Source organism: Hyla sarda, chromosome 3, assembly GCF_029499605.1.
Source record: "Hyla sarda isolate aHylSar1 chromosome 3, aHylSar1.hap1, whole genome shotgun sequence".
Lineage (NCBI taxonomy): Eukaryota > Metazoa > Chordata > Amphibia > Anura > Hylidae > Hyla > Hyla sarda.
In genome coordinates this window covers 214,986,465-215,009,258 of record NC_079191.1, presented here as the reverse complement: position 1 = coordinate 215,009,258, position 22,794 = coordinate 214,986,465, and the positions used below count along the sequence as shown (strand labels likewise).

General features: G+C 41.6%; 1 protein-coding gene across 2 annotated transcripts in view; it reads left to right on the top strand.

Annotated features, from left to right (window-relative positions):
• RARS2 (arginyl-tRNA synthetase 2, mitochondrial) overlaps positions 1-22,586 on the top strand; it is a 32,826-nt gene extending 10,240 nt beyond the window's left edge. The window contains exons 6-20 of one of the 2 annotated variants that reach the window (XM_056566079.1): positions 1,414-1,469; positions 2,132-2,215; positions 3,253-3,329; positions 3,446-3,604; positions 3,803-3,909; positions 5,191-5,286; positions 6,820-6,880; positions 10,290-10,366; positions 14,336-14,460; positions 16,730-16,797; positions 17,143-17,252; positions 18,423-18,518; positions 21,191-21,265; positions 22,288-22,351; positions 22,457-22,586. In XM_056566079.1, coding sequence (XP_056422054.1) covers positions 1,414-1,469; positions 2,132-2,215; positions 3,253-3,329; positions 3,446-3,604; positions 3,803-3,909; positions 5,191-5,286; positions 6,820-6,880; positions 10,290-10,366; positions 14,336-14,460; positions 16,730-16,797; positions 17,143-17,252; positions 18,423-18,518; positions 21,191-21,265; positions 22,288-22,351; positions 22,457-22,543 — 1,342 coding nt within the window. In that variant the 3' untranslated portion in view covers positions 22,544-22,586. Of the gene's footprint in view, positions 1-1,413; positions 1,470-2,131; positions 2,216-3,252; positions 3,330-3,445; positions 3,605-3,802; positions 3,910-5,190; positions 5,287-6,819; positions 6,881-10,289; positions 10,367-14,335; positions 14,461-16,729; positions 16,798-17,142; positions 17,258-18,422; positions 18,519-21,190; positions 21,266-22,287; positions 22,352-22,456 lie in introns of those variants that run through there. The other variant, XR_008891276.1, reaches the window with a different exon arrangement.
• Positions 22,587-22,794: the final 208 nt, after the last annotated feature.

The window sequence follows — 22,794 nt, the reverse complement described above, 5'->3', positions numbered from 1 at the left end:
TTTTTTTTTTTTTTATTGGAAAAGGGGGGTGATTCAAACTTTTAATAGGGGAGGAGTTAAATGATCTTTATTCACTTTTTTTTTCACTTTTTTTTTGCAGTGTTATAGCTCCCATAGGGGCCTATAACACTGCACACACTGATCTTCATCATTGATCAATGGTTTCTCAGAGGAAACCAGTGATCGAAGATTCTGCCGCATGACTGCTCATGCCTGGATCTCAGGCACTGAGCAGTCATTCGGCAATCGGACAGCGAGGACGCGATTTCGCCGCGGCTATCCCGAACAACCCACTGAGCTAGCCGGCAACTTTCGCTTTCGGTTTTAGCCGAAAGCTCTGAGCTCGCGGCTAAAGGGTTAATAGCGTGCGGCGCCGCGATCGGCGCTGCGCCCTATTAGAGGCGGGTCCCGGCTTCACTATGACGCCGGGCCCGCCGTGATATAATGCGGGGTTACTGTGTAACCCCGTGTTATATCAAGAGAGCAGGACCAAGGACGTACCTGTACGTCCTTGGTCCTTAAGGGGTTAAGATCTCAATAAAGTAAATCTACAGTCGCGTTCATTTGACACGTGACAATCCTAACAGTAAACAATCACTTCAAGACATGAAATTACCCTTTTAACTGGGAATTTATAGTATATAAAGAAATCACTGATAACACATAACATGGGAGTTCAGTTCATAGATGGTGAAATGAAAGACAACAAAACAATGTTTACGTATGAAACAATTTCTCTTACATGGCATAGAAAATTGTCTTTTTATTTCCTCTAGTTCCATTTAAAGCACATATACATTAATAAGATTTTTACAAAGCTTTGTACATATTGGCCCTGATTTACTATTGTAAACCGACATGTGTTGTTGGTTGTGCGCCAGTTTCTGGCGCATTGCTCCAGAATTTGCGCCAGAATTGAAAAAAAAACCCGACCTACTCTCCATTTTACTGGGAAAACCTGAAAAGGGGGCGTGGCAGTCGGAAAAGGGGACATGGCTACCAAAAAGGGGAGTGTCCCCGACATTTTCACAAATACCCAACATATTTACTAAGGTTTCCACAGAAAATATAGTTTCAGAAATGCAGATTTCTTGAGTGGTTGCTCTCATTTTAAACAATTTTTCTCCATGTGATAACATGTGATTTCTAACATATGTTCATTGACCAAAAAATAATAATGCACCCAGATAGGGATGTTGAGTTGCTGCAAAACCCAGCATACACAATTGTGTCCCAGGCATATATGTATATGATTACAGGTGTGATCCGATGAGACTCTTGCCACAAGAGGGTGTGAATTTGCCTTTCCCCGCTGCCCTATCAAAAGGCTAGTGGGTAGTGTAGACTTGGTGAGAGATCGCTGAATTGAATGCAGTTGGTCATTAAAAAAAAGGACCTTTGTTTCTCTTGCAGTTCACCCAACATTGCCAAAAAATTTCATGTTGGACATTTGCGATCCACAATAATAGGTGAGATATTCCATTTCAGAATATAAGGGTTTATATATTTTTTATTATAATTCCTGTTCATTGCATATTCTTTCTAAGGTCTATGGGGATTTATAACCAGTATTGTACAACATGAGTCCACATGACCTTAACATTTTTGAAGGTTAACCAGAATTGGACATAGAATATTTCATATAACAGATTATATAAGGCTCTGTTCACACCGGTGTTTCTTTTTTGATTTTTGAATGGAGCAGTATCCGACTGTTTCCAGCAGCTTCTATAGAGAATTAATAGATTGGCAGCGTGCATGCTTAATCTGCCACTCGGTTCTAACAGACTGGGGTACCCATTCTCAAGATTGCGAAGGCCCCCAGCTGTCAGACCCCCTCCTGCTATTTATTCTCTATTTGGTGGATAGGGGATAACTTTTTCAGATGAGAAAACTTTTTTTTTAAAAATACTGGAACCCTGAGCCTAAAAGTAAATGGGGTGTGTCAGTTTTTTTTTGTATTGAGTAGATGCGATGCAGCAGTTTTTACAGGAGCCATGACTACTGTGAACAGAGTCTTGTGGCTTTTAGTGTACTGTATACTCTGGTGTAAATACAACCTAATAATTTATGTTCTGGGACAGATTCTGGGAAGTTATGTTATTATAGATTTTTTTTTTTTTTCTTTTAGGAAATTTTATAGCAAACCTCAAGGAGGCAGCTGGTAATAAAGTTGTAAGAGTAAACTACTTGGGTGACTGGGGTCTACAGTTTGGTAAGTTTTAACTATCAAACAAGCTACATATGTTTTAATATTATATTTCATCTAAGATTAAATGAAGCACAAAGTGACTTAAACTTTATTTGTTGCCTTTTCTCTGCACTTTTTGAGATCTTAAAGATGTGCAAGTGTTGTAGGCTTAGAATGGTCTATGCATCATTGTTACAGCCAATATTGCTGCACTTCCAGTAGATTGTTGCTCCATCGATCTAAAATAGTAAAGTTGTCCGGAGGCAAGGTTCTAGGTGCTAGAGTGCTGCATGCCTCATGGCTCTTCTTTTACAGGGCTTGGCTTTGTATTTTCATGTCCCCTAGATGTTCTGCTTTCTTGCACTATGGATAACTGTCATCTTAAGACTTTCCAGGCTTGCTGTTGGGCTCGAGACAACTTCTGATCACAGGGGGCCTCTTCTCGTCTTCCCTGACAAGTCAGCCGCTTGATGACATGTGTGGCCCATCTCTGCGTCCCGCCTTGGGTTTGTTAAATGTGTCCCCGCAGTCTGCAAACTGACAGCAAGGGGCACATTCAACACAGGCACATATGGGCTGCACGCATAATCAGAGGGCTGGCTTGTCAGGGAAGACTTGAAGAAGCCAAGCCCCCTGTGATCAGCTGTTGTCTCGAACCTCACTGGATCCCGGAAAAAAGGCTTGAAACGACAGTCATCCATAGTGCCAAAGAAAGCTGAACCTCCGAGGACCTAAACATATAGAGAAACACACAATTCATTCAGTACAGGTAATACAACCAACTTGACACCATACATAACTTGGCATCAGTGGCACTTAGGTTAAAAGTTCCAAAATCCTGGAATACATCTTTTTAATTACAAAAATGACAATCAGAAAATAGAAACAAAAAAAATAAAAATAAACATGTCTAAGTATTTGACTCTGATCAGTAAAGAAGAATATTGATGATCCTTACACTGGCCTTTGCTGTTCAGCAATGTTTATTCAAAAAGCATTTGTTCTTAATGTACAATACATATAGAAGCCATAGAAAAATCTTTTCTATTGAAATTTACCAGGTCTTTTGGGTGCTGGCTTTAGCAAGTTTGGCTGTGAAGATAAGCTCAAGACTAATGCTCTACAGCACCTTTTTGAGGTAAGTCTTATTTATAGCTATGTTTTCTAAAGTATCAGCTGTGTAGCAGTTTCCAAAAACAAAAATAGAAGTTTAACTTTTTTGAAAATGTTTTTTATTTGCTATTCAATGCTCAGGTCTATGTGAAGGTCAATGCAGCAGCAGAAAAAGATGAAGAGATGAAGCAGTCTGCTCAGGAATTTCTGCGAAAACTTGAGAGTGGCCATCCACAAGCCATATCTCTATGGACACACTTTAGGGATTTGAGCATAGAAGAATATGCTAAAGTCTATAAGGTACAGTACATGTTTTATAAAGCACAGTGTAAATCCTAACATATATGAATAGATAGATAACTATCTAAACTAACTAAAAAAGGACCCTCCCCTCCCAAGATGATTTGTTGTACAATTTTTAATCATTGGTATAGGTCATATTTTAATTTATTAAAGGGATTTCTGGTAAGTTTACTGTCCGCCCTTTGTGTATTACAGCGACTTGGTATTAAATTTGATGAATATGCTGGCGAGTCCTTTTATAGGGAAAAATCCCAAGATGTCTTGAACCTTTTGCGAAGCAAAAACATTCTTAAGATTACCAAGTAAGAATTGCTACCCATTTATTAGTTTTTTTTGCAAAATAATATTTCATATTTTATTGCACTTACATAAAGGGGTTAACTAGCTGATTGCTGGGGTCTGACAGCTGAAGCCTCCCTTGATTTTGAGAACCGAAACCAGAGTTTCCTTTTAGAATGGGGTAGCGCACCACTCCTACTCACAATCGCTTCATTATTTTTGAGAGCCATGGAGACAGAAAAATGTTGTACTGTTAAACCAGTAAATTTTAAGAATGAATGTAGTACCTTTCTGCTCCATTCCAACAGACTCTGGTCCCTGTTCTCGAGACTGTGGATAGGGAGGTAACTTTCCAAGATGGGGGGGGGGGGAAACTCCTTAAGGGTAGGGTCACGCGTAACAGATCTGCAATGTATGTTACACTATGGATCAGCCAATGACTGACCCTAGAGTGTGCCTCCTGCTGTGCCTGCTCGTAGCACAGGGACCTGCGAGTCACTGCGTGCATGCGCAGTGTACTCAGACATCGAGGCAGCTCTCAGCCTAGCTCAGGGGGCAGGGGGAGCGACTGCGATGTCTGTGAGTACATTGTGTGTGCGCGTGACTCACAGGTCCTTATGTGTCTGCTCTTAGCGGCAGATTGCTGCTATGAGCAGGCACAGTAGGAGACACACTCTAGGGTCAATCATCAACAGATCTTCAGCGTAAAATACGCTGGGGATCCATTTCTTGTAACCCTACCCTTAGTATGGTCTTAAGGTGGTCATACACTTTAGATGAACAGCCAACCATCCAATGTTTATGGTGTGTCTTAAGTGTTCCTTGACAGCAAGTTTCAGGGGAAAGAAAGATCTGAAATTTTAGGCTACATTCATTCAGTGGAATTGCCAGATTTCCACTCATTCTGTTTTGCCAAGATGTTGGCTTCTGCTAGCCCCGTTGATGTGATTTAACTTTGGATGCCAATTTTAAAGCCTAAAATGAAAAAAAAAAAGTAAGAAATGTGATTCCTCCTTACTTGCTGGGTCTATACTGTTTTTTTACTGCTGTATGGGCACCTTTAGCTTACACTAGCTATAAACATTGGGTTGTTGGCAAAACTCGAATATCTGAGCAAGACCAACAAAACATCTAATGTGTATGGGGACCACCTGCACTTCCCTTGGCAGCAGATTTTGAGGAAGAAGGACCAGGCCTGAGCCAGTTTACAGGTGATCATAGACAGGGTTTTGTTTAGCATACTCCATGAACTATTTCACAAGGGATATATTGCTGAGCACTGATAACTAACCTTTCTATTACAGAGAAGGTACTGGAGTGGTAGACCTGACAGAAAATGGAGACCTATCAGCATTTGCAACAGTAATGCGTAGCGATGGAACATCCCTGTATATTACAAGGTGTGACTGTTAAGTAGTTTAATGTTTTTGGTAAATTTAATTCACAAAACACAAGATACTCCAAATGAGTAACAGATCCTATGCAGAGATAAATGAAACACAAAAAGGTGGATAAAAAAAAAAAAAAAAAGGATTTAGACATAAATTTAAGACAGAAAACATAAAAAATATTAATTAATGATGTATGATCTACATGCAATCTAGAGAAAACCACCCTGTTATATAACAGAGCAAAAAACGGGTCTCCCGTACAAGTACAAAAATAGATGAGAACACAAATAATAAGTATTGAGAGGGATGCATAAATATGCACCTACACTATAACCCACCACTGTGATCTAGTAGTACCGCAACACACCTCCAAAATTTGCCCGACAAGGCGCAGATTTGGGCAACCACAGCACAGAACGGACCAGGTTGCCTAGCCCCTGGGTTGATCCACAGCTTGGCCAGTGCATAGATCGTGTAAGACAAACAGATACTTATCCCTAAAATTACTGTGCTATGAATTGTATGTGTGGGGGATGGTACTCAGAGCTAGAACATGAAAATGGGTAAATTTTTAAACCAGAAGTTATAAAATGATAATTCAGGTGGGTTAATACATGTCATAAATTATAAAATGCATAGTGGTTATCATGAGGAAGGAGGTTACACTAGGTAAAATTTATAAAATAAGGGGAAGTAAATATATAGGTGCTCAAAACTAACACAATAACTGGTAGTATTCAAATGTAAGATTTAGTTGAAAATATGTATATGAAAGTACATGTAGAGTGATAAAGTTCCAGCCTACATAATTAAAAGTGCAGAGGCTAGTCGGGTGTTGAGAATAAAGTATACATAATTAAAGTGCATATATGAAATAAACAAGCCAACCTAAAAAAAGGAGGCTAGAGTAGTGAAATACTGGTATGAATAGAAGACTATTGGGTGAAGATGTATTTAATAAATATTTATATCAGAAATAAATAGTTAAAGTGCTAAACAAAAAAAGACAGAGGCAATGATAAATCTGCCACGACATAGTACATGATATGAATTGAACATAGTGAGTTTCTACTGTTTTTTATGTTTGTCTTATATGTTCTATTAAAGGAAATCTGTCATCAGCATCACCCGCTCTAAGCCTGTTACACAGGCTTGTAGTGCGGGTGATGCTTATTAAAACGCTATGTACCTTATTAAAAACCGTTAACCCGCTAGCGTTAACCCGCGCATGCGCACTTGTAAAAACTTTAGATCACAGGAAACTTTACATCAATGGCTGGCCGAATCCCGCTTCCGAGTCCCGCTGACGTAACTGAGCCCCAAGCCTGTGATTGACAGGTAAGTAAATATAAAGATTTCTAAACATCCACTACTCGGTTTTTAATAAGGTACATAGCGTTTTAATCAGCATCACCCGCACTACAAGCCTGTGTAACAGGCTTAGTGCGGGTGATGCTGGTGACAGATTTCCTTTAACTTTTTGACTGCTTTTTATTGAATTTGTGAACTGTTTTTTTTTTCCCCCCTGCAACTTGTTTCCAGAGACGTAGCTGCTGCAATTGACAGAATGGAAAAATACAACTTTGATGAAATGGTATATGTGGTATGTATTTACATTTATCCGTTTTAGGAAAGTAACTGACTTAGAATGTTAGTGTGTTTGGCTTTTTTTGTTTTTTTTATTTGTTTATTTTAGGGGAACAAGTGACAGTAAAAGTAGCCATACACATTAAATAGAAGTAGTTTGATGGTTAACGGATAACTCTGGGATGTAACAACTTATCCCCTATCCTAAGCATAGGGGATAAATGTTAGATCGCGGGGGATCCGACCTATGGGGCCCACTGCGATCTCCTGAATGACGCCCTGGTTCTCAGCATTAATGGGGCGTGTCGACCACCGCCAACACGCCCCCTCCATGCAGCTCTATGGGAGTGCCGGAGCACTGTTTTCGTCAATCTCCGTCTCCGCCATAAAACTGCATGTATGGGCGTGTCGGCCGCAGTTTCATGCTGTGGTCGAAAAGGCTTGTTTCATGCAGGGAGTCGGGGCTCTATGAAGGAGATCGCGGGGGGCCCAGCTCCCATGCAGGGAGCCGGGGTTCTATGCGGGAGATCGTGGGGGGATCCCGGAGTTCTCCTTTAAATGAATGGTCATTTATATGGATACACCTTAATAAAATGGGAATGGTTGGTGATATTAACTTGCTGTTTGTGGCACATTAGTATATGTGAGGGGGGAAACTTCTCAAGATTCGTGGTGACCGTGGCGGCCATTTTGAAGTCGGACATTTTGAATCCAACTTTTGTTTTTTCAATAGGAAGAGGGAATTGGGAATTTCACAAGAAAAACAATGATGTGCTTGGTTTTAACTAGGGATCGACCGATTATCGGTATGGCCGATATTATCGGCCGATAATCACGATTTTGGGCATTATCTGTATCGCAATTACCTTGCCGATAAGCCGATAATGCACCGCCCGCACCGCGACCGCCTATACCCCCGACCCACCGCACCGCGTCGCACCCCCCACTGTGCTGCTGGGCGGTATACCGGTCGGGCCCTCCCCCACCCTCCGAGTCAATAAAAAATAAAAATAAACTTACCCGTAATTTGGGTGGTCCGGGCCATCCATCGTTCCTGTAGTGTCCGGGGGCATTCCGGGGGAAGGGTGAACCGGTCCAGGCTGTCCTTCTTCTCCGGCGGTCATCTTCTCCACTCCGGGCAGGCTCCGGCCTAGTACGCTGCATAGACGCCGCTACGCCGTGACGTCAGGTGCGTCGCTGCGCACGGGCGTCACTGCGCAGCGGCGTCTATGAAGCGTACTAGGCCGGAGCCTGCCCGGAGTGGAGAAGATGACCGCCGGAGAAGAAGGACAGCCCGGACCGATTCACCCGGAACGCCCCAGGACACTACAGGAACGATGGATGGCCCGGACCACCCTGACAGGTAGGGGGAGAGAAGCGGGTGGTGGCGGCGGCGGCGGCCTATGGCACCGCAAAAGCCACTGCAGTGCATTGATTTAAAGTGCCCGCTTTAAATCAATTATCTGCAGCGGTGTCGCGGGGGGGTTAAATAGCCGATAACTTATACCGGAATATCGGTATAAGTTATCGGCTATCGGCCCTAACCTCCACCGATTATCGGTATCGGCCCTAAAAAAACTATATCGGTCGATCCCTAGTTTTAACGTAACTTTATTCTTTCATGAGTTATTCACAAGTTTCTGACCACTTATAAAATGTGTTCAATGTGCTGCCCATTGTGTTGGATTGTCAATGCAACCCTCTTCTCCCACTCTTCACACACTGATAGCAACACCGCAGGAGAAATGCTAGCACAGGCTTCCAGTATTCATAGTTTCAGGTGCTGCACATCTCGTATCTTCGTATCCAGCATAGACAATTGCCTTCAGATGACCCCAAAGATAAAAGTCTAAGGGGGTCAGATCGGTAGATCTTGGGGGCCATTCAACTGGCCCACGACGACCAATCCATTTTCCAGGAAACTGTTCATGCTCGGACCATTTTGCTGGAAAAACTCAGGGAACATGCCAGCTTCAGTGCATAAAGAGGGAAACACATCATCATGTAGCAATTTCGCATATCCAGTGGCCTTGAGGTTTCCATTGATGAAGAATGGCCCCACTATCTTTGTACCCCATATACCACACCATACCATCAATTTTTGTGTTCCAACAGTCTTGGAGGGATCTATCCAATGTGGGTTAGTGTCAGACCAATAGCAGTGGTTTTGTTTGTTAACGTCACCATTCACATAAAAATTTGCCTCATCACTGAACAAAATTTTCTGCGTAAACTGAGGGTCCTGTTCCAATTTTTGTTTTGCCCATTCTGCAAATTCAGTGCGCCGATCTGGGTCATCCTCGTTGAGATGCTGCAGTAGCAGTTTGTAAGGGTGCCATTTGTGAGTGGCATTAGTGGAACATCCCTTTGGCGGATATTAGCTACTCTCCAGTGACATGCGGCGAGTGCTACACTGTGGGCTCTTGCTGAATGAAGCTTGGACAACCACTGATGTTTCTTCATTAGTGACAGATTTCATGCGTTCACATTTTGGCAAATCCAACACTGAACCAGTTTCACGAAACTTAGCAAGCAGTTTAACTGTAGCATGGGAGATCTTGTAGGGTGTCTTGCATTGAAATCTGCTGCAATGACCCGGTTACTGCGTTCACCAGACATCAACACAATTTCTATCCACTCCTCACGTGTTAACCTCAACGACATGTCAATGGCTGTAAACAAAGAGATAAACTTGTAAATAACTCATGAAAGAATAAAGTACATTAAATACATTAAAACCAAGCACATCATTGTTTTTCTTGTGAAATTTCCAATAAGTTTGATGTGTCAGATGACCCTCTTCCTATTGAAAAAACAAAAGTTGGATTCAAAATGGCCGACTTCAAAATGGCCGCCATGATCACCACCCATCTTGAAAAGTTTCCCCCCCCTCACATATACTAATGTGCCACAAACAGGAAGTTATCACCAACCATTCTCATTTTATTAAGGTGTATCCATATAAATGGCTCACCCTATATATCCCATATAATCCACAATTCAGTGTAATTTTCCTCTAAATGTCTAGTGGCACCTAGAAAGCAGAGTTTACACGTAGCATACAAAGACTTGTGTACGTGGTATTTTCTGATGTTTGCAAAACTACAGCCATTCACAGTAAAATATGTGTGGTTTTGCTTGTGGTGATTGTCTAGGCAGCCTGGGTGTGTGTGTCAACCCAGCCCAAGTGATGTGTAGCTGTGTTGATATAGTAGAAAATAAATAAAGTAGGAAATGTATTTGTCCTGAAATTAGGTTAATGATACAGCATGGTAAGTGTGGAAGCGTAAAAGGAAGTGGAGATTAAAGCTTGTAACAGAGTAAAGGGCGGTGGGCTCTTAATTGTAATTTTGACCAGTCTTATTATAAATATAGTACTGACATATGTATTAACATGTTGTATTTTTTTCTTGTCTTAATTGAAGACCGATAAAAGTCAACAAAGCCATTTTCAAAATTTATTCAAGATTTTAAAGATGCTTGAAAAAGATAAAGTAGACCGGTAAGTATGGCTGGATGATTTTGTGAAAAATTTGAATCTCAACTTTTTTGCCAACTCAATAGATGATTCTCCATTTTAATCTCGATTTTAAATAAACTGAAAAAAGACACAGTTCAAAGTAATTACTTTCTTCACATAAATAACTTTTCAAAATGTATATTCAAGGCAGTTTCACAGGTCTTAATGTGCAAATGTTTTTATCTTAAAGTGTAGCTCCCACCATGCTTTTTTATTTTTATTTTTTTTCTGTCCCTGCTTTTGCCCATCTATCCCTAACCCCCTTACTGCCTTTAATTTATTTAATTTTTTTTACTATATAAAAAATGGCTTTTTGTCTGCCTGGTAGTGTGCTCACTACCAGGCAGACTTCCCCAGCAGGCGCAACGTCACTGATGCCTGCTGGGGCCGACACTTCCGCCCTTAGTTTATCTACACAGGGTGCCTCCAGCTGTTTCACCACTACAACCCCCAGCTTGTCCTGACATCTATTGGCAGTCAGGGCATGCTGGGAGTTGTAGTGGGGAAACAACTGGAGGCACGCTGTGGTGAAAACAGCTGCCTCACATCCTGCTCCCCCGAACCCCGCATCGCAACCCGCTGCCACGCAACCTGCTTCCCACCCGAATAAATTGAATAAAGTGCAGGGCAGTCCTACCTCACACCGGGAGTCGGGGCCGGCGTGCGAGGCCAGGGAGCCTGCGCACATCCTTTAAGTTCAAAGCGCTCGCTCCCGCCTGTCTGACAGGCAGGGAGCGAGCGCAGGCTGAATAAATTAGGACCGATGCCCGGCCGGGCATCATGCGTGAAGTCACGCCAGGCTGCAGCCGGCCACTAGGAAGGAGACCCCCTAGTGGCCGGTTTTCAAATGTAAATTAAACAATTTTAATGAAAAAAAATAATAATTAATGTATATTAGAGATATGTTGTAGTACATAAGTACTACAACATATAAAAAAAAATAGAATGTTACAGAGCTGGATGAGCTGTACATATATTATTATTATTATTTTAGTCTTTGCTTACTGCCAGCTTTACTTATTCACTGAGTCACTTCTTTGTTAGTGCAAGTATACATAGGGATCAACTGTCAATCAAGGCCATCCAATGGACTGTTAAGTATAGAATGAATGCATTATTATACAGTCTCTTACAGGCTGCTGTACACTACACATTCATGCTTTATTGGCTACTGCCAACATTAGTCTGAAGAATCCTGCACACCTTTTTAGTTCCTGACAGCTTCCGACACCATTATGTTCCCATGCAACAGCATGATGGTCCTATCTCCACAGGGTGAGTAGTTTTTTTTTCCCCCTTTCCCTTAACTGCCTTGGCATCTTTTATTCAGGGTTTTCAACCTCTAGAGTCCCTCTGTTTTGGTCCCACTCATCTTCATTAATTTCTAGGGACAGTTCCTGCTCGGCCATCCTGTAGTCAGGGTCAGTCCTGGGGCCAGCTTATTTCACCTGGGGCATTTTTCAGAGCCCCACAGTTCCACTCCCTGGCAGCTGCTCTGTACGCGCATGGTCAGCAGTTTACTTTCACTTCGGCTGCCTTCACGTGTGAGGCGACCCGAGCGCCGGGGGTTGCTTTTCCCTGTCTGCTGCGCTGCACACACACGGCCGGCAGTTTACTTCACTTTGGCTGTCCTCCACCTGAGCCAACCAGAGCACTGGGGGTCATTGACTGAGGATGCTGCCTAATCGCGTCATTTAGCACCGCCCACTCCCCATGGGCCAGGCATATATGCGGGGGGTCCTGGCCCCCTTCTCACCATGCCCTATTGCCTTTCAACTCTCTCTTCTCCTTTCTCTTCTCTTTTTTTTCTTCTCGCTCTCGCTATTCACACTACAGCCTGCTTCTCCTCTACATCTGAGGAACACGGAAACCGTGTGAGACTAGCGCGGGTTTCCCGTTCCGTGGTGACTGCATTGGAGAGATCTTCTTTACGCCAGACCTCCAGAGAGGCTCGCTCCCCTTCCTCTGATCCTTATTTCGAGTGATCTCACAAGTGCCCTAGGGTGTTCTCCTCTGGCTCTTCTCCGGAATCCAGAGCTCGAGACAGGCGATCTCCTCATGGGTCTCGCTCCTCCTCCCTTCCTCGGCAGCACCCCTGCTCTAGTGGTCGCTTTTCCTGGTCGCCATCCTAAGTCTCCAGGTCTGCGTGCCAGATCCGCCTCGCCTTCATCTAAGGCTGCCTCCACCTGCTCCCATTCTCCTGCGGAGCTGGAAGATGAGATGTCAGGTTCTGCCTCTAATCCAGAGGACCAAGCCAGCGTCTCTGACATGGTGAACAGCTTGGTGTCAGCCATCAGGGGCACCTGTCACCTAGAGGACACCAGAACATCGGACCCAGCTCCAGAAGTTTCCTTTCATCGTTCCTGTCGCTCTCCTAAGGTATTCAGCTCTTATGCTGAATTTTACACCTTACTAGAAACATGGATGCATGGAAGCATCCAGACAAACGCTTTCACGGGACTAAGAAGGTTCAGATGCAGTTTCCCTTTGCCTAGGACCTTATTGCGAAATGGACATCACCGCCGGCTGTGGATCCTCTGGTTTCCCGTCTGTCAAAATCTACTACTCTACCATTGGCAGATGCGGCATCCTTTAAGGACCTGGCGGACAAGAGGGTTGAGAATCTTGCCAAGTTCGTGGATTCATCCTTGCTTCCTGCTTTCGCTTCTGCTTGTGTGTCCAAAGCCCTTTCTGTCTGGGCTTCCCAGCTCTGCCAGGGCATTTTGTCCGGGGCCCCTTTGGAAGATTTGGCGGATCTTGCTCTTCAACTCTTCAATGCTGGAGACTACTGGAGTGGTATGGACCGTTCAGATTTACCTTTCGGTCACTTCATCCTTTCGCCAGTGTGACTAATTTTCTGCTTACGGAGGGTCGTTGTAAGGGATTTCCTGCTTTGAAGGCGACCATTTCGCGGTGGAGCCGTTCTGCCATCTCGGAAGCTTACCGCTGCAAATGAAAGACTCTGTCTTTCCAGGTTTCATCTCATTCCTCTTGTTCCGTCGGGGCCTCCTGGACTCTCAGCAACAGGGCTTCGGCCTTGCAAGTCTGTAAGGCAGCCACCTGGTCGTCCTTGCACATTTTTACAAAATTTTACCAGGTGCACACCTTTACGGCTGCTGATGCTGGTTTGGGTCGCAAGGTGTTGCAGGCAGTTGTGGCCCAGCCTTCCACCTGAGTTGCTTGGGTTCTCTCCCACCCAAAGGACTGCTTTGGTATGTACCCCGGTCTCTGTGTCCCCCAATGGAGCTGACCGAGAAAAGTAGATTTTTATGCTTACCGTAAAATATTTCTCGGAAGATCCATTTGGCGACACAGCACCGACCCATCAGTTCTGGTGTCCTTGGTTCGGTTGCCTGTCCGAAGGTTGGTTCAGTAATTTTTTTTTTTGTCTGGTTTCCTCGGACAGTTGCTGTTTTTTTTTCTTTCCCTGTCAGTCCTCTCCTACTGCTTTGGGACTAAACTGATTAGCTCGGAGTCCGTAGGCAGAGTATATCCTGCCAGGAGGGGTTAACTTTCTTTTTGTTGCCTAGTGTCAGCCTCCTAGTGGCAGCAGCATATACTGTCTGTATGTCCCCCAATGGATCCTCCGAGAAAGGGATTTTACGGTAAGCATAAAAATCTACTTTTTCCATGGCAGTGACATAACGCCACACTGCGCACCCTCCATTCATGTGTATGGGAGCAAGCGGGACATCTCCGTCTTGGAAAACCAGCATTTCCGAGAATGGAACAGCACCCGGCACAGAATAGGGAATAAGATGTCTGAGGCCGGAATACCCCTTTAATAATTCTGCTATGTATATACTTTGTCACCCATTAATTTTTTTAAGGGGGTTTACACAGCAAACTGTTCTATATTAAATACACCATTATTATTATTTTGACACATTTCAGTCAAAAGTTCGCTATCGCTTCATCACAAGCTTTTTCCTCCACTTTGTTCACTTTTAGCTGTCAGCATGTTAACTTTGGGAGAGTACAGGGAATGCAGACCAGAAGAGGGGATGTGATTTTTCTTGAAGATGTCTTGGATGAAGCACGTTCAAGGATGCTGCAAAATATGGCTAAAGCTCAAAGTAAGGCTTTACCATTTATTGTTTCAGATGAAATACCAGGATTGGGCTAGAAAACAGGTTAGACTAAATTGACACTTTTATTTGTAGGATCAGATAGATTAAATAAGATTTCCATCATGGTAAGTAAATATCAGTGACTCCAGCATATATAATATGACATCTCTGTATGAGATAATCCTGTCCCAGCATAGAAGACTAGTAAAGTGGTGCTGCTAAAATGTCCAGATGTAAAGTAATACAGTGATTCCCTCAACTTACAATGGCCTCAACATACAATAGTTTCAACATACAGTGGTCTTTTCTGGACCATTGTAAGTTGAAACCAGACTCAACATACAATGTTACAGACAGTCCAGATCTGTGAAACGTGTCAATGGCCGGAAGAACCGACCAATCAGAATGAGCATTTACTGGTAAATCACCTGTATTACTGAAGTGTATGCAGTCACTGGTGTCTGGTAGCGCCCCCTACAGTACAGGGAGGTATTACATGTTCTGTACACTTTACCTGTACTAGGGTTAGCTGCTCCTTTGGACACCAGGTAAGGGCAAATCCATGTTATTTTTTTAGGACATTGCATGTACTGTACAGGACCCCGAAGAAGCTCCTGTCCTACATAGACCAGTGTTTCCCAAGCAGGGTGCCCCCAGCTGCTGCAAAACTAAAACTCCCAGCATGCCCGGACAGCCTTTGGCTGTCCGGGCATGCTGGGAGTTGTAGTTTTGCAACAGCTGGAGGCTCCCTGCTTGGGAAACGCTGAAATAGACAGTGATTACAGCTCCCAGCAGATCTTTATTACTTTTATATGTAAGGATTTGCTTTATCTGTATTAGTTATCTACTTATTTTTCTTTAATCCTCACTTTTTCCTATTTTTGGATGACATTTTGGTGCCTTTAGAACCAATTACCAGGTTTCCATAGAGTTCTGGTCTCAACATACAATGGTTTCAACATACAATGGTCGTCCTGGAACCAATTAATATTGTAACTTGAGGGACCACTGTATAAGCTAAAATTCTAATACAGTCCAACAAGGAAGATGTGGGGCAAAACAGGTGCATCCCAAAGAGCAACGTCCGTTTCACAAGCCAAGAGAAGTAATCTAAAAACGTGGCATGCGCCTGCTTTGCCTTTTTATACTCTGAAATTGAGATGTTGCCAAAAGAAAAAGGCAGATTTTTAAAATGGATAAATGATACATCGTGCTTTTGCTTTATGGAAATCAAAGTCTATTTTGTTTCAGCTTCCCAAGATTCCATAAGAATGTAGAAGTATCGTGTTGGTTATGCACTTAGTTTTACACACAGGCCCAGATTTATCAAGACAAAACTGAAATGATATGCCCGTAACAGACCACGTTTCAGTTTTTCTTTTACTAGAGCTTGTTAAGATATGAAAGCTGAGCTGTGATTGGTTGCTGAGGGCAAATCACTCTTTTTTGGGAGTTTTTCTCTCTGCAGTATTTCATTTTTATTTTATTTATTTATTTTTTATCTAAAGTTAGTTCAAAAGAAATAGGAAACCTAAAGAAAGGTCTTATACTTCTGGTTCCACTTCTTGGTTTGACTGCATCAAGCACTTCAGTGGTATAGAAAGCATAGTATGTGTTTGCTATTGCTAATTAAAGGGGTATTCCAGGCCAAAACTTTTTTTTTTTTATATATTAACTGGCTCCAAAAAGTTAAACAGATATGTAAATTACTTCTATTAAAAAATCTTAATCCTTCCAATAGTTATTAGCTTCTGAAGTTGAGTTGTTGTTTTCTGTCTAACTGCTCTCTGATGACTCACGTCCCGGGAGCTGTGCAGTTCCTATGGGGTTATTCTCCCATCATGCACAGCTCCCGGGACGTGACATCATCATTGAGCAGTTAGACAGAAAACTTCAGAAGCTAATAACTATTGGAAGGATTAAGATTTTTTTAATAGAAGTAATTTACAAATCTGTTTAACTTTCCGGAGCCTATATATATATATATATATATATATTAAATATATATATATTAAATATATATATATTAAATATATATATATTAAATATATATATATTAAATATATATATATTAAATATATATATATTATATATATATATATATATATATATATATATATATATATATATATATATATATATATTAAATATATATATATAATATATATATATATAATATATATATATATATATAATATATATATTTTGCCTGGAATACCCCTTTAAGCTCAATAACTAAGTGTATTAATGTTTTGGCTGTGTTTTATTTCAATAGCAAGTAAAACCACCGAATACCCAGAGGATACTGCAGAAAAAATTGGTGTGGCTGCTCTTATTGTACAGGTAAGGTATAGCCTCATTTAGAGCATCATTGTCATTTAAGGAAAAAAAAAATGTTGTGTCTCTATTTTTGATGTATCAGTTTTGATTTGTCAGGGCCTAGGTCCTGAGACCACCACCAATTACTCAAACGAGCATAAAAAAAACCTCAGCTAAGCGCTTTACTCCCCATCCATACACTTTCAATAAAACCTATCTCCTGAAACAAAAGAGAGTGAAGTGTAAAGCTGAGCGCTTCATCTAGCCTCCACAACTTATGAAATATTTTGACATTTATATCTATGACATCTGTTAAAACATGACTGCTGTTTTCATGCATTTTTGTATTATTATTATTATTTTTTTTAGGATTTTAAAGGCCAACTTCAGGCAGATTACCGTTTTAACTGGGACGAAGCACTGCAAAGCTGTGGAGACACTGGTGTCTTTTTACAGTATACACATGCACGATTGCAAAGGTAATGTAAGTATAGCTAAATCAATAATTGTCTCATTTTTAATAGGGATCGACCGATTATCGGTATGGCCGATATTATCGGCCGATAATCACGATTTTGGGCATTATCGGTATCAGCAATTACCTTGCCGATAAGCCGATAATGCCCCGCCCCCTACCGCGACCGCCCCTCCCCCACCCTCCGAGTCAATAAAAAAAATTTAAACTTACCCGTAATGGGGGTGGTCCGGGCCATCCATCCTTCCTGTAGTGTCCGGCGGCATTCCGGGTGGAGGGTGAACCGGTCCGGGCTGTCCTTCTCCGGGGGGTCATTTCTCCACTCCGGGCAGGCTCCGGCCTAGTACGCTGCATAGACACCGCTACGCCATGACGTCAGGTGCGTCACTGCGCAGCGGCATCTATGCTGCGTTACTAGGCCGGAGCCTGCCCGGAGTGGAGAAGAAGACCCCCGGAGAAGGACAGCCCGGACCGGTTCACCCTCCACCCGGAATGCCGCCGGACACTACAGAAAGGATGGATGGCCCGGACCACCCTGACAGGTAGGGGGAGAGAAGCGGGTGGTGGTGGCGGCGGCGGCGGTCTATGGCGCCGCAAAAGCCACTGCAGTGCATTGATTTAAAGCGCCCGCTTTAAATCAATGATCTGCAGTGGTGTCGCGGGGGGATAAATAGCCGATAACTTATACCGGAATATCGGTATAAGTTATCGGCCCTAACCTCCACCGATTATCGGTATCGGCCCTAAAAAAACGATATCGGTCATATTCATTGCTGTCCTTCTCAGCAATGACTGACTCCACAATTGAACCCATTATATGTCCCATGGAGTGTGCAAGGCACTGGTGCTATCCATTGTACAATCAATTTCTCCCTGCATTGTGGGTTCTGATGTAAACAGAAACTTGGACGCAGGTGTGAAATGGGCCTTAAAAAAAAAAAAATGGATCAGAGCAGCAATCTGCTGTATTTGCTATAAAGTGACTGTCCAACAATGGATACATTTCTGATCACTTGGGGCAGCTCTGTTCCTAGAGATCAGTAGGGGATCCAGAAGTAGGACAACCAGCATTCATCCTCTGGAAACATAATAAATGTCCACTGTAGGACAACTCCTTTTTAATGACTTTTGCTTTATTGCCTGGCTTGTTCCCAATTACCTCTGTTGTTAACAGCTTACTTACGCTTTGGAATACCAGCGAAGAAGAAGACTTCAATGTGTCCTGTCTGCAGGAACCTTCTGCTATTGCCACCTTGCAGCATCTTCTTAGGTAAATCCCCCTTTATTCATCAGTTATAAATACAGACAGACTTATCAATGTGGCGTATAAGACAAAGTAACAGATCAGAAAATGTTCATAAAACTGAACAGAATTTTTTCCTCTCTTTTTTTAAATTTTTTTATCACTAAGTCAACTTTTGTACACTTGTATCTAAGGCAAGTGGATTAAGAACTTCTCAGAAAGAGTGTTGTTTTCTTGTGGAGCTGGTTGTCAGTAATAGACGAGATTGTCCTTGTTACCCCCCTCCCTGAATGATAAGTTTGGAGGTGAAATCAGTGACAGTGATGTAAAATATGGCATGTGAAAATAGACATAGGAAGCTTTATGAAAAGCTGTTCAGGGGATGAGTTGACCAGTTGCCCACAGCATCAATCAGATGGCTTCTTTTATTTTTTTAAGGAGCCTTTGAATAATAAAAAAAAAAAAGCAATCGGATTGGTTGCTATGGGCAACTGGTCAGCCTTTTCTCTGAACAGGTTTTCATAAATCTCCCCCATAGAACATTGGTGAATATGATACATCTGTGATTCATGTGGAATCTGGAGAGTTTTGGGGTGTATAGAGCCCACCCAGTACACCAGTTTTAGCTTAGTGTCAAGTAAAGCTGAATAGGTCTCTGCCATATGAAAAAATAATTATGTGTAATTTAAAATAATTTTTAAATATACAATATTACTGTATCAATCTTAATATACTTTAAATTACGCATCGATTTTCCCAGAAAATGCAGTTGTAATATGTAAATTGCGGCCACATTTTGAGGGACATCCACTTTGAAAATAAAATACAAGCAGAAAAATGTATGTTGTGTGAACCCAGCCTTATACAGTATAGTAGTTATACACTTCTCCTGAGGCTGTGTTTACACATTGCAATTCTTACTCCAAAAAACAGCACTATTGAAACATAGTATGAAAAACATGATTCTTTATCAATAACTGCATACATGTAACGACATACAGAATAAAAATGAACACACCCATACCCCCACACACACAAAACTTTATAATAGTAGTAAAATGTACTGTAAAAATGTATGAAATTGTGATTATAGGTCAAATTAAGAAAACTGTAAGAAAACACTTGAAAACTGCATGTAGTGTGAATTTACCCTAACCAACATGTCAGTCTAATGATCTCCAGCACTAGCATCCTGATTATTGTTCCTAGTCATCTCGTCAAATGCCAAAACCAGAGGATTCAAGGGAAATGTCAGACCAAATCACATAAACCATATCATTGCATTTGTAAATCAAATGGGACCTATCCCATGCATGCCACATTAGCAAAAAGAGTTAAGAAAAGGTACACAAGAAGCTTTACATAATTATCTAATAATAGCCAGTACTGCACCATAAAAGTGAAAAAAAAAGTCCTAGAATGCTTCTTTAAAAAGCCCCCCTTTTGCTTTGATGACTGTTTTGCCCACTCTTGGCATTCTCCTAATCACTTCATGAGCCAGTTACCTGGAATAGTCTTCAATATACAGATATGCCTTATGAAGATATATCATCTGGAATGTAGGATTAAAGTACAGTTCCATACAGTGTTATGACAAGAAATAACTCCAACTATGTTAAAAAATAAATAAAAAATAGGCCATCATTACTTTAAGATATGAAGGTCAGTCAGCATGACTTTGAAGGTATCCTCAAGTGCAGTCATGAAAACCATTAAATGCTATGATGGCTCTCGCGGGGACTCCCCCAGGAAATGAAGACCAAGAGTAACCTCTTCTGCAGAGGATAAATTCATTAGATTTATGAAATTAACAGCAACTCCAAATATAGCCCACATAAATGCATCACAGAGAAGTACCAGGCACCTCTCAAATCAACTGTTCAGTGAGACTGCGAGAATTGGGCCTGTATGGTCTAAATGCTGCAAAGGAGCCACTACTAGGGAACAATGACAACAGGAAAAGAAATGCTTGGGCCAAGAAATACATTGTGTTCCTGTGGAAATCAGTACTTTATTCTGATGAGTGTATTTGAGAGTTATAGTTTTAACCGCTAGGTCTTTGTGATATGCAGGAGATGGGAGTGTGTGCGGTTTAACACATTTTTTTTACTACTTAACTCCATCTATGTTCCTTAAAGGGGTTCTCCGGTGAAATTTTTATTTATTTAAATCAACTGGTGACAGAAAGTTAAACAGATTTGTAAATTACTTATATTTAAAAATCTTAATCCTCCCAGCACTTATCAGCTGCTGTATGCTCCAGAGGAAGTTGAGTTGTTCTTTTCTCTCTGACCACAGTGCTCTGTGCTGACACCTCTGTCAATGTCAGGAACTGTCCAGAGTAGGAGCAAATCCCCAGAGCAAACCTCTCCTGCTCTAGACAGTTCCTGACATGGACAGAGTTGTCAGCAGAGAGCACTGTCGTCAGACAGAAAATAACTATACAACTTCCTCTGGAGCATACAGCAGCTGATAAGTACTGGGAGGATACTTTTTTTTTTTTAAATATAAGTAATTTACTAATCTGTTTATCTTTCTGCCACCAGTTGATTTAAATAAAATAAAAATATTGTTTTCCACTGGAGTACCCCTTTAATCGTTCTAATGGAATATAGAAGTGTGTCCAAATTTTTGACTGGTGATGGATAGATAGATGGATTGATGGACTGGTTTATTACTTATTTTCTGTTTGTATACAGATATGATGAAGTAATATACAAGACACTGAAGGAACTTCAACCAAGATATTTGGTTTCTTATCTCATGGGTCTTGGGTTAGTACCAATTCTTTTTGCACAGTATTTTTACCACTACACCTTTATCATAAAAACAATGGGAAAAAAGCCACGCCTTATTCTACTCTGATTCTAGTTAATAAAGTGTTTCTCCAGCCCTTATAAATTAGTAGTGCAGGCTCTTTAATGTTTTACATGGACTCTTACCATATGTAGCAGCAGTGCAAGGTACTACAGCCTTAACAAGATAACATTAAAATTCTACAACAAGATCTGCTATGGATTTGTACCAAGATTAAAGCTTCACCCTGCTAAGGGCATTAGCAGGGTGAAGCTAACAGCTGCTCTGCTCCCCACCTCACTGTGCGGTTCCTGTCCCAGTGCACTGCCTTGTTACCAGCCGTTTCACGCAGAAAAAGCAACTTCTGCTTTGCACACAAACCAGTGTGAAACGGCTGGTCACAAAGCAGCATGCCAAGACAGGAGCCAGGTGAATAGCAGAGGAACAGAGAATGGTGAGATGGGAAGCAGGATGGCTGTTTAGCCTCACCCTGTTAATGCCCCTGATAGAATATTATATTCCGCCATAGTTTCCCTATAAATGTGGTTACTCACTGCATATGGTTATCAACTTAACTTTGTCATTGGGGCAGTTTATTCCCCAACCTTCCAAATATTTAATGAGTTAGTAAATATTTATATTCCCTACAAAGTATACGTTTCGATGCATCTTTTTAAAACCCTGCGTGGTGCCTCTCCTGTACACTGACAAGTTTATGTGTAAGCCCTACACAGTGTGACACTGTCCAATCACTCTTTAGTGTCAGTGTGCAGGGACATACCCCATTCACAATCGTAGCACCTAGTTGTCTGTAGAGTGCATGGAGTACACATGTATTTACTAAAACAGAAGTGTTGATATGTCCTCCATAACTGTCCTGATGCCAGATATCAGAATGACGTCGGAAGCTTTCAGTATAGCAAAATCTGGCTAAAATCATAAAGAATTTTAATGTGTTTTGCATTTTTATTGTACACTAAATCCTGTATCTTTTTTACAGTCATTTAGCTAATGTGGCACATCACTCTCTCCACGTTAAAGGAAGCACCCAAGAAGTTGCACATGTAAGTCCCATAAGATGGTTGCATTATTATTTAGAATGCGTCCAATTAGGTTTTGCAACCTTTAACATTATAAAATGTAATATGAATATACTAATATTTCTACAGGCTCGGCTTCATTTCTTTAATACCATACGGGTAGTTCTTGCAAGTGGAATGAAACTTCTTGGGATTACACCTGTTGATAAAATGTAAGGAATGCCAATAAACATTATTTTAATAAAATATCTACATGAAATGGAGTCATCTTCTTTAAAGAGATTAAGGGGGGTTTCTGCTGCAGACAGTTCCTACTTGATAGAAGTGTTCCTTAAAGTGTATCTCTAGAGGTTTTTTTTCACAAATGACTGTTGTGCAGCCCTGTGCACTATAGTCATTTGTCTATATATGAACCATTTCAAAGTTTGCGCCTAAATGGCCAGACGGGAAGTATTTCTCCCCACTGC